General features: G+C 42.2%; 1 protein-coding gene and 1 long non-coding RNA gene across 6 annotated transcripts in view; one reads left to right on the forward strand and one right to left on the reverse strand.

The window, feature by feature from the left end:
* Nucleotides 1-12,332, forward strand: part of LOC140624168 (uncharacterized) — a 74,600-nt gene that overhangs the window by 59,760 nt on the left and 2,508 nt on the right. Inside the window, exons 3-4 of the long non-coding RNA XR_012023687.1 lie at nucleotides 435-590; nucleotides 8,949-9,140. This is a non-coding gene — a long non-coding RNA (uncharacterized lncRNA). The remainder of the gene's footprint in view (nucleotides 1-434; nucleotides 591-8,948; nucleotides 9,141-12,332) is intronic.
* MAP3K20 (mitogen-activated protein kinase kinase kinase 20) overlaps nucleotides 1-12,332 on the reverse strand; it is a 178,358-nt gene that overhangs the window by 2,764 nt on the left and 163,262 nt on the right. For all 5 annotated transcript variants that reach the window (XM_072810902.1, XM_072810903.1, XM_072810900.1 and 2 more), the window contains 3 exons: nucleotides 9,459-9,575; nucleotides 6,880-6,954; nucleotides 3,851-4,001 (listed from right to left, as the gene is read on the reverse strand). In XM_072810902.1, the coding sequence (XP_072667003.1) occupies nucleotides 3,851-4,001; nucleotides 6,880-6,954; nucleotides 9,459-9,575 (343 nt within the window). The remainder of the gene's footprint in view (nucleotides 1-3,850; nucleotides 4,002-6,879; nucleotides 6,955-9,458; nucleotides 9,576-12,332) is intronic.

The raw sequence follows: 12,332 nt of genomic DNA on the forward strand, positions 1-12,332 counted from the left end.
GAGAGAGAGGCAGAGACATAGGCAGAGGGAGAAGCAGGCTCCATGCACCGGGAGCCTGACGTGGGATTCGATCCGGGGTCTCCAGGATCGCGCCCTGGGCCAAAGGCAGGCGCCAAACCGCTGCGCCACCCAGGGATCCCGCTAACGGGAACTTTTAAATCCTCAAGAACCCTAAATGCAGATAAAAGAAATTGGATTCCAGGGGTTGAGACAGCTGGGGATTGTCTGGGAGAAAGACAGCTCATGTCTCTAGAAGAGAGATTGTGAGGTTCAGGAATAAGATATGGGTTTTTTTTTTTTTCCATGAAAAATGAAGCCTCATGGCAGACAGGAAGAGAAGGTAAAAGAAAATGGTAAATAAACAAGAACCATTTAGGAAGCTCTGTTTCAGTGGATAAGCAAGTCACACCTTGGATCTTTACTGTCTTCCCCAGGGCCTGAGTCACATCTTTTGAGTTCCCTCCTAGTCCTCCCTGAGCTGTCCTCGCACGCTTGCCAGGAGGTTCTAGAGAGGAACAGAGCATGCTCACTCCTGTCTCCAGCAAGAAGCCCCTGCCTCACTGCTCCGCACAGGGGACCGCATCTCGGAGGTGAGTGACTTGTCCCAACACAGGTGACCTCTTGTGTCCAGACCCTCCTCACAGCTTCAACCAAGCCACAGTGCCTTCTTGCCTTCCCCTTGACTTCTCTAGAATTTTAGCTACTTTTTTTTTTTTTAAGATTTTATTTATTTATTCATGAGAGACACAGGCAGAGGGAGAAGCAGGCTCCCTGTGGGGACTCGATCCTGGATCCAGGGATCATGACCTGAGCCAACGGCGATGCTCAACCGCTGAACCACCCAGGCGCCCCTGAAATTTTAGCTTCTACTGGAGCCTTGGCTTTGTTGGTGGTCCGCCCCCTCATGGGGGCCGAGGGCACAGGGGGTGGGGGGGTGGGGGGGGAAGCTGCCCATATTCTGGCCCTCATGGCCGACTTTGGTCTGCTCAGATGCAGAGGTGTCGTGGTGAGGTATGGACAAGTTGCTCAGTTTCTGGCCAGAGCAATCTGAGGGGTCGTATGCGGGGTGGGGGGGGGGGTAAGTCTCTCTCACCCCTCCACACCAGAGCAGGAAAGGCATGGGCCCCTCCTGTCCTCTGCTCATTGCCATTTCTTTATACGATGGCTATGACTGTGGAGGAGCGAGGCCCAGGTAAGGCGACATAGTGAGGACAGCAGAGTGGAGGCAAGGAAAGGTTTGCTCCTCGCCCTTCATGCGGGTGAGCCAGCTTCTCTCCCTGCACTCGAGCCCAGCTGTCTTTGGGGCGTCTTCTCCAGGAGATAGCACATTTGATTATAGTTAAAACCCGTGGTTCAGAACTTTCGAGTGCCTACATCGCTGGTCCCTCCCCCCAGTTTCTGACTCTTCTGGTCTGGGGTTGGACTTGAGAATTTGCATTTCTAACAAGTTCCTATTGGTTCTGAGGCTGCCATTCCTGGGACTACACTTTGGTCCATTTGGGAGAAAGCTGGTGGAAGTTGGATTTCCTGTTACTTGCAGCTAAAACATATATCCTAACTGATGCAGGTGGTATCCTTTGAGTTTTTACATCAAAAGGGAAATAAAAATACGAGGAGGAAGGAAGAGGGGAGGCAAACCAGGTAAAACTGGGGTAAGCCGAAGGGAGGTCACTCCCTCCTTCTATCCTACAACCTCTCCTGTTCATAATAATCAGAGGGAAAGGTTTGTCTAAAGCCATTCCACTGGGAGATTGAAGGCTATTGACCATTCCTAACTCTCTTAGAGAAATGATTTGCTTTCTCGCCTAAAATTTAGATTTCAGAGAGGTACAGAACACCTGTTAGACATCTGCCCATTGTCTTCTTTGGGGAATGTCTAGTCTGTCTCCACTCACATGGCTACAGTTCACTGCACACTGTGTCCTTACTGCCTGCATCCCCCACTAGGTACTGCCACCTACCACCACCTCTTCCTGCTGGCAGTGTTAACTGATCCAGAGGAGAATGCTTGGAAAAAAACAGCACAAATAAGTCATACTCCAGGGAATCTGGAGTTGGGACTGATAAAGTATTTGGTGATTCTCAAAGTGGTGGGATTTGTTTTTTTTTTTTTTTAAGATTTTATTTATTTATTCATAGAGACACACAGAGAGAGAGAGAGAGAGGCAGAGACACAGGCAGAGGGAGAAGCAGGCTCCATGCAGGTAGCCCGACGTGGGACTCGATCCCAGGTCTCCAGGATCACACCCCGGGCTGCAGGTGGCACTAAACCGCTGTGCCACTGGGGCTGCCCAAAGTGGTGGGATTTGAACCATGTCAACTTCAAGGCAGCTGGCACCTATTTTGTGTCATGTGGGTTGGAAAACAGAAAACTAGCTTCTAGTCAAAGAGAAATACACAGCAGAAGTTGAGAGAGAAGACCCCCACAGATTTCACAAGAGTGTTGTAGGGATCAAATAGGATCATGGCTATGAAAGCCCTACAGAAGTAAAATATGCCCTATAAATATTAATTTACTGGGAGGGGGAAATTAGTACAGTAAGAAGTTCTTTTAAGGCATGATAGGAAGACGCATGCAAGACAAGATGGTTGAATTAGCAAATAGAAGAACTTAGAAATGCAGTGTTCTGAGAGGGCAGCTAGTGAGAATCAAGACCTGGGTTAGTCACGTATAGAAACAGCACGATGTAAGGGGTGTCTGAAGATGCATTTCGTGGCTGAGAAGGCTTGGTAAAAACCCCGGTTCAGTCATGGTGGCCAAGAATACCTTCTCATAATGAGTGTGAAAGAAAACAACTTAATCAACTGTGTTGACAAAGGCAAGCAGGTCCAGCATGCTGTCAAAAATTTTGAGTTCTGAGTACTGCCCAGGATTCTCAGCCCCCTGGTTGGTGGACATAGAAAAAATCCTATTCTGCTTGGCAAGCCAGTCCTACAGTAGAGGACATATTAGGTAGGGTCGCATAACTCAGTGATACTAGCCATAGGGCTATTTTGTTTCCATGCTACCAAAGAACCTTCTGATATGGCTTTTCAGGTGTATTTTCTTATTGGGAAAAACAATGCACTGATCAGAAAACATGTACTTCTGGTTCATTTGGCAGGTGTAATTCTCTGGGTAGAATTGCATGGGGGTTTATGCATCCAACTCTCACGTGCCTGTTAGCTCGTTGTAGTCCTGCAGAGCCTATCTCTGGGCTGTACTGACTTTCTGGACCTGCCAAGGTGAAGGTCAGGACCTCTTCCCTGAGTCTACCAAATAATGACCAATTTAACAGCAAGTCAGCTGGCTTTCCCCTATGTAATTTCTAATTTGGTTCAGTGTAGCATCTGTAATTACTGTCACCACTGTCCATCATACGCATTTCATGTTTTCTCTTTCTCTATCCTTCCTCATCTTTATTTCTCCCCTCTCCTCTTCCCCTCTCTTCCTCGGGAATCTCACTTCCCCCATCATTCTTATACTTTGATGTATCCATGGTGTTCAGGACTCAAGAAATTGCCCCAGTCATACCACTGGCTTCATAGGAATGTTTGCTGGACCAATTTTGGAAACTAAATATATATGTGTATAAATGTACGAATATGTTCTTACTTACCCATATAACATAATCATTAATTTTCATCTTCTATCATAGTTATCCAAATACTGAAATTTACTGTACTATATTCCTACTTATAAGGCCATAAATACTGCTGTCCATACAGTCTGTTTATAAACCAGTTTCTAAAGATAAAAGAAGGAAGTCTTATAATATTAGAAATCTATGTCTATTTACAGACTGGCACTTATCCCTGGTATGAGAATTTAATATTTAAGTTTTTGGAGTCTGGCATATATCAAACTTACTTGAGTCAGACCTGCTTCTAGAGTTGCCCTCTGAGTTGGGAAGTAATGTCTGAATGGCAAGTTGGACAGCTTTCACTTCATCCTGAGGTTTCATTGTACTCCACTGAATAGAGTGGATGTGCTTCGTACTTTTTGGAGCTCTAACATCACTCTGTTAAAAAAAAGAAAGAAAGAAAGAAAGAAACTCACGACCAACAGCTCATGTTTATAAGATAGGAAGGAAATAGAATCAAATTATCACGCCACTTCAGTTTAACTCCTTAGAACACTATTATCATAATGCATTAGGTGAAATGTTTGTACAGTTTGCCTAAATATGGTAATTTGATTAAAAGGAAAGTTTTAACTAGTTTATTCCTTAGCGGATTATAGTAGTTCAAAATGTGGTTGTCTTCTCTCAGAATGTATTCTATTTGGCAAATCTCTACTTACCTTTCTGTTTACTGAGCAATGAAAAACAGTTGTTTCTTCTGCTTAAAGCACTTGAAAACAGATTTGAATACATAAATACCTCACCACTATTTTGCCCACGACTGCTTCGGATCATCTGGGGAATTGGGGGACTGTGGGCAGCTTGGTGGACTAATTATCCCTATGGAGGGTGCACAGTAACAGATGCAACGTGAGACAGGATAAGGAGTTAAAAATAAGGACTAGAAAAAGGAGAGGACACCTTCTCGTCCTAAAGCCCTTCATCACCAGGTGTTACAAATCAGGTTCAAAAGCTTCTCAGGCTTCAATATAGTTATGAAAATATGTTTTAAAAATTCTGAAGTGACCATTATAGACACAAGTAGCACATCATCACAGACCATGAGAAGAAGGAGGAGGAAAAAAAAAAGCAAGGAGAAGAAAAGAATTTGGTGTGGTATGTCTCCACAACTGAGGCAGGCAGAGATGAAATCTGGCTGTTAGAACTGTCCAGTTACTAAAAAGAAGGCTTATCCTGCAAAGTGGAGACTGGTCAACAGATTCCAGAATAGTCTAGATACCAAGTTCCTTAGGACCAGTCAACTGTTCTTAGTTAGGTTTTATGTCCTACAGGCAACACTTTTACAATTAATGCTGTTTTTCAGACACCTTCTCCCTGATAACCTATGCTCCCTGGCTGGTGAGGATAAGTAACTGCTCTAATACTCATTGGCTTCCAGCATCAGGTCATCCTGGATAAGTGAGGTGGCCAGGGTCTGGATTTCTAATGCCAAATAAAAGCTAATCTGGCAGCTCAGAAGATCGTCACAATGCCACAGTGCATGGAGTCCAGTTTGAGGCTGAGTTCCTTCATCTTTTATTTTTTCTTAAGGATTATTTATTTATTTATTTATTTATTCATTCATTCATTCATTCATTCATGAGAGACAGAGAGATAGAGGCAGAGACACAGGCAGAGGGAGAAGCAGGCTCCATGCAGGAAGCCTGATGTGGGACTCGATCCCAGGACTCCAGGATCATGCCCCATGCCGAAGGCAGGTGCTAAACTGCTGAGCCACCCAGGGATCCCCGAGTTCCTTCATCTTACTGCTGGGAAGGGAATGAGTAGGACAGCTGATCAAGAGTGGAAACTGGATTTATAGTCAGAGAATCCGGGTGTGACTACACTGACTGTCACTGACTACCCCAAACCTCAGGGCTTCCTTCCTTCTTCCAGCTGCCAAATGAAGCTGATGCTATCTGTCTTTCAGTATGTATACAAAGTTAATGAGATAAAACAGGTGTAGGTTTTTATTACAGTGCCTAGATCATGGTGGATTCTTACTAAATGCTTCCTGAATGAATAATTGAATGAATGAATGAAATGCATGTCCTTTTGATGGCAGATGCACACTGATATCTCCATGTGTAACAAGACTGTGCTCTGTGTGTTCCCCTCCACCCTGTTTCTGCAGGATTTCTCTACCTTGTAGAGCATATGTCCCACGAGCCATGAAGATATTGCTGATGTAAAAAACATATTTATGTTTTTTTTAAAGGTTTTATTTACTTATTCATGACAGACACGGGGCGGGGGGCGGGGTGGGGGGAGAGGGAGAGGCAGAGACACAGGCAGAGGGAGAAGCAGGCTCCATGCAGGGAGCCCGATGTGGGACTCGATCCCGGGTCTCCAGGATCACGCCCTGGGCTGAAGGTGGCACTAAACCACTGAGCCACCCGGGCTGCCCTAATTACGTTATTTTAAGCAGTCTACTGCTTCGTGTTGGCTTTGTGCTGTGTTTTTAGTAAATCCAGATGCATTGCTGTGACCCTGTGAAGCTCTGTGATCTGGCCTGTCCACGGCCCAATATCCTTGTCATTGTCCTCCGTGCCTCAGGAGCTTGGGTTGCCTTTCCTCTGCTGTTTCTTGCTGCCTCCTCCTCAGAGGAGTCTTTCCCTAACCACCCAGTCTCATGTCCCAAGTCTCACTATTTTCACTTACCACTCTTTACTTATTTCCTATTTATTATCAGTCTTCTCTCACTGGACTATAAACCTCAAAAGAGACGACAGATTTAGTATATCCTAACTATACAACAGTAACTGTCAGTAGGTATTTGCTAAATATATGAATTTTAATTTTAATAGCATATTTTCTTAAAGTATCAGCTTTTCTATTTTTCTATATATAAAATATATAGAATCTGCTTGGAATAGCAGACCTCTCTGCCTACCAGGTAATAGTAGAAGTTGTGCTCTATCCTTGTGAAGAATCACTGATGTATCCTCACCCCTACACTAAGCACCAAGAAGGCAAAGCTCTGTTTTGGTCATGATTGGTCTCCCCCAGTACCTAACATGTGGTATGGCATGTGGAAGATGTTCAGTATTAACTGATGAATGGATGAATGACTACTTCAGTCTTTATCCAGGTGAGAATATCCTGTTCTCTTTCCTTACCAACATTTTGTTAGAGTAATTATGTTAATCTTCCCATATTCATGTTGGTTAAATAGTTTCTCTTCTAATTTTAAGCCCTATGAGGGAGCAAATAAATTCCCACTGAGAAACTGATGGTAAAGCCACTAGCGCCCACCCCTCCCCAACACCAAGCTTACCTCATAGGTGACGGTGCATTCTACGGTCTGATTTTCCATTATCCCTACAGTCCACTTCTCCATTACGAATGGGGGCTGAAAAACAAAAAGTGAGGATGGTGTAGAGCCTGCCCTGCTATAGCATGTATCTTTGAGGCCAGCTGTGCCATATGCAATTGGCATATAGGCCATTATGTCAGAGTATCATGAGAATCAGGTTGTTGGTTCACATGTGATTACTCACAGCATGCTAATGTTTTGGATGCTGGTTTTCACAAGACATCTTTTTCTATTATTATAAACAGCTACTCTTAGTCCCACAATTTTCTCTTCTCTGATACACCACTCAATCCTATCATTAGGTCATTATTCATGCTAATGTTTTAAAGCATCAGTAGAAAGCTTTCTCATGTATAAGAGAAAGCCTTAACAAAATATAGACCCAGACATGCCTTCCTTGGGTGCAAGTGGCTGGGTTAGTGGCTTCTACAACTAACCTGTATGCGGGGCCATCAGGCTGTGTGTGCAGATGAAACTGTAGTGACATTTCCCCACTGTATTAAAACAAAGGATTAATGAAGAAGCCTTTCAAGGGGAGAAGATGTCACTCCAAAACACGTCACTTTGGCATGCGAATTGTATTTTCAGCTGAAGGTCATCAAAACCCAACAGACTCAAGAAAAACTTTTACCTCTTCTGTAACTGCCTAAAAGAATTTAGATGGGGCACCTGGCCCCGAAAGAGAGCTATTATCAGAGATAACTTTTTATCTGAAAGACCTATCTGCAAGGCAAGGCAAGCTTCTAATTACCAAACATCTGCTCTTCTTATCTTCCTGTGAATTGCCTTCCTCCCTTTTGAAGGTCCAGGCCCCTGGCTCATTCTTCAGCTCAGGATGGCATAGAAGCCTCAACTGCCCTACTTGCCCTTGAGTCTCATATCTTTGGGGCTCCTGTCTGTACGAAATTAAATTCTTCTATTAATCTATCTACATCAATTTAATTATTAGACCAGCAAAAGAACTTAGAAGGAAACTTTTTCACTCTGACACCTTGGATCCTATTTTAGTCTTGATGAAAATGGTCTTTATTATAAGTGAATCTCCACTCTCTTAACCACCCTCCACCCCTTCATTCTAGTTTTGTTTTTTTTTTTTCCTTCATTCTAGTTTTAAGGTTGAAAATGACTGACTGGCCTTGAGATGGGTACAAAGCACGTGTGATAGAGATTTAGCTGGGTTTTTTTTTTTCCTCTTTTTTTTTTAATTAGGATTGTTAACATTCTAACAATGTTAGAATGTTAGTCGATGTTAAAAAGTCTGCAGATTTTAAATGGTCTGCCCCAATCCTATTTTTCCTATGAGCGCAGTTAATGTTGGGGTGTGATTTTGCGGAAGATGTGGTTCTTAGGGAGTGCACATGTGGCATTATACCAGAAACACCTGTATTTGGCTTTACAACTCTACCCCCTCATTTTTGCTGTGAGCAGCTTCCCTTTGTTAGCAGGCAAAGACTAGGATCTTGCTTCTAAATGACAGAGGTTGGGGGGAAGGAGCAAGTATCCGTCCAGTCTTCAAGACATCAAAACATAGTCCCAACAAATGAAAGGAAAGTTAAAACCAGAGCATAACCTTTACAGATAGATAATACCATTGAAATAACTCTCGGTTACTCAGAAGATTCCAACAATGAATATCAAATCAATTGACTTGATGAATACACTTGTAAATTAAAAGGACTTGGATGCTTAGCAATCTTGTGCCTCGGAAGGAACACATTTGCAAGTCTAATGCCGTGGCTTTGAAGACTCTTCACTTCCCCACTTGTGTTTATACCCAGGTTCTTCTTTGCTGCCACCCCATTTTCTTTACTTGAACCAAACACACAGTTCCCAGTGTACTCAAGAATGGCTTATGTGAAGTTGCGAGTGACTGTCCAGTGGATATCATGGCTAGTTACCTGAGTTGTTGACCTACTACTGAAGTCACCTACGTATTTTTTTCAGTATTATTAGGGCAGAACTGAAGTTTTTTTTTCCTTTTTGAGGAGAAGCTAAGCATTTCTCTGAGTCTGTCTTTTGCATTTTAATAGGCATGCTTCTCCCACTGACCCTAAAGTAGTGAGATGTTCTCTGGCCAGAGGTGTGAACTCAAGAAAGCCAGGAAGATGTCAATACGTGCCTCAGTATATAACCCCGCCTCAGTCCATCAAGAAAGTGAAGACAACCAAGAAAGCTTTCCTCCTTACAAGTTTTTCAAAGTTTAAAATGACCCCAAGTCTGAGGTAAATATTTTCATTATTGCCATTTTCTTTCCTTTAGTAAGTGATGGAGTAAGTGTAAAGAAATAAAGAAGAAAATTAAAAAAAAAAAAAAAGGACACTTTTTGTAGTACTTTTTAGTTCACACAGCATATGTGGAATTTTAACAAAAAACTATTATGATCTCAATCTGCTAAATAAAATGTGCCTTTCAACAGCCAGCTTGAGGCCGAGCTGATGTGAACATCGACAAGCACAAAAGCACACTGCTGGGGGATTTTAATGTCTTTGTTTGATATCTGTGAATTCAAAAAAGCTTTTAAGCCGTAAATAGAACCCTACCTTTGTCATCTTTAAAATCTCTGCATCGGGTAGGTTAGTGTTGAATGTCACATCTTTGATGTAGGTTATTGCAATTTCATCCCCATCCATCTCCATATACATTTTCCACTTACAATCCTGGAATTAAAAGCAAAATTATAAAATTTCAAAAAGTAAAACAGTTTGTTTTAGTCTCAATGTTTTATAACACATGAAGTTTTCTGAATGAACTATTATTGAAGCATTTTTTCCCATTTTCAAAAAAAGGACATGAAATTAGATCTCTTAATATATCTAAATAACCCCCAGTTAGTGCAGTCTTGAGACATAACTCATCAGTATAAATGTTCTATCATAGGAGTTGCAAACTCAAAATCCTAATGGAGCCAGGTGGATAATAAAAATGAGTAAAGCCAGGCAGTTTCATTATAGAGCCCTAAATTGTAATCTTTCAAAGTAGACCCATTTAATTTACATATTAAACATTGTCGGAATATTTTTTCATTCACACAAAGAAATGTGGACTTGCCACTTTGAAATATAAGGCCCTCTTGATCTAACTTTCACTTATTCAGTATTGATAATAATACGGGCTCAAGAAATAGCTCCCTTTCCTCTTAACAGGAAGGAAAACCGCAAATGTGAGATATGGTGACTGATAACTGGCCCATGTGTTGAGGAACTCCCCGCATTGGGAGAGTTAGGATTCTGGGGATCTAAAGGGCATGCGCCCTAAAGAGACAGCTGCCGCTCAGCCTCTGTTGATTGTCCCCATGTGGGATTATGAACTCAGTCTTGCTAGGTCCTTGATATTTCATGAAAAGCTGGATATCTGGATTTTTATGGGAAACCTCTAGATTTTTTCAGTGATGTTAATTAAATTTTCAGTAAAACTACCATGTAGTGAAAAAGTATGCTACATCATTAGTCACCAGGGGAATGTAAATTAAAATGTCACCACAATGAGATACTACTATATGCCCACCAAATGGCTAAGATTGATAACATCAAATGTTGGCCAGGATTTGGAACTACTGGATTGCTGGTGGAAGTGTAAATGGTACAATCACTTTGGGGAAAGTTGTGGCAATTTATTGTAAACCTATATCTGTATTGTATACACATAACATCTATTTAATGGCCCCGAAATTCAACTCATAGGTTTTACTCAAGAGGGATGAAAAATAACTTGTACAGTGTTGTTCTGAGCAGCTTTATCATAATAGCCAACCCCTCCCCCCAAAACAAAACAAAACCCTAGAAACGGGCTGAGTGTTCATCTTTAGGAGGATGGAGGAACGGTGATACATTTGTAGAATGGAATGTTACTCAGCAATGCAAAGAAACGAGTCACTGATGCATGCAACAACATGGATAAATCTCAGAAACATCATAGTGAGTGAAAGAAGTCTTATACAAAAAAAGAACATATTAAGGATTCCATTTATATGACATTCTAGAACAGAGAAGACCAATCTGTGGTTTGGAAAACCAACCTATGGAAAACATTGAGAAAAGTGGTTGCCTCTGCAGATGGGGATTGAATGGAAAGGGGCATGGTGAGACTTTCTGGCAGTGCTAATACTCTGTTCATCGGGGTTTGGGTTACACAGGCATATGCACTTGTCAAAACTCAGCAAATGTATACTTAAGATGTGTGTATTTCTTACTGAACTGTAACATATTGAGGTATTTAGGAGGAAGTGTACTGATGTCTGCAGATTACTTTGAAATGCATCAAAAAGCAAGGACTGATATATGGCTAGAGTGATAGGTGGACGGATAGGTGATAAGGCAAGTAAAATAAAATGTTAATGGCTGAATCTAGGATGTGGGTATAGGAAATATTGTAAATATTGTAAATATTTTTTAACTTGGCTGTATGAATAATTTAATATTAAAATTATTGAGGGACAAACATGGTGTGTACAATTAAAAGAAAGAAGCTATGTCTTTGGACCAAATTGGACTCTTGGACCATAAATTCGCCTCCTCTTATTTGAAGAATGAAAGATTCTGAGAGGTTAACGATAATGTGCCGAACACCTTACATGCTGAAACTAGAAAAGACTCTTAGTGGAGTAGACCTGGAATGTCTCCTGAGCAAGCTCAGACAAAATTCTTATGGAAAAGCACTAACAAAGAAGCTGTTGAAAATTTGTTGGCTTCAACAGAAAGCAGGGGAGCTCAGTGTTTTAGGAAAGCTTCTAGACAAACTACAGAACCAAGCAGGGCCCAGGCCTGAGGGGAGTGACCCTCTGGCCAGCCACAGTCACAAGATGGAGAGCCAATTAGTGAAGGAAAAGGTCTATTCAATAATGTGAAAACTGGGCTCTTGGCTAACAGAAGTCAAACGAGTCGCTAAGAATGGACAAATCTCTCAGTATTTTTTTGTTTGGGAGCCACTGCTGCCCGGCAACGTGGGCCCGGAGATAACTGGACAGGATAATGACTGGAGTCATGATCGCTCTTCTCTTGAAATGGCAAGAGCCTCCTCAAGCAGTGGCTAGAATGAAAAGCCTTAGAGAAGAGGAATTTATTTCTATCTTTTGCCTGTCTGGTTTTTGGAATTAAGTTAGTCAAATCACAGGTGAAAGACCTCAGGTTGTGTGTAAATGCCTGGTTCCCTCTGCTCCACTATTACCTCACAGCCCCAGAACTTGCCTTGACCTCACACGCCTGAGATCACACCCTCCTGTGCACACGTTCAGAGCAGATCTCTGTGGAGAAGGGGCTGGCTGGTGGGAACTCACATTTGTGGAGTGCTTAATCTGCTCCAGGCATGCTGCTGGGTTACTTACATTGTGCTGTTTTGTTTGATGTCCACAGTAAACCCTGCAAGTTAGGTTTATTTTCCCCCTTAGGTGAGAAACATGAGGGTCGGATAAATAAGGA

Source organism: Canis lupus, chromosome 34 (assembly GCF_048164855.1).
Source record: "Canis lupus baileyi chromosome 34, mCanLup2.hap1, whole genome shotgun sequence".
Lineage (NCBI taxonomy): Eukaryota > Metazoa > Chordata > Mammalia > Carnivora > Canidae > Canis > Canis lupus.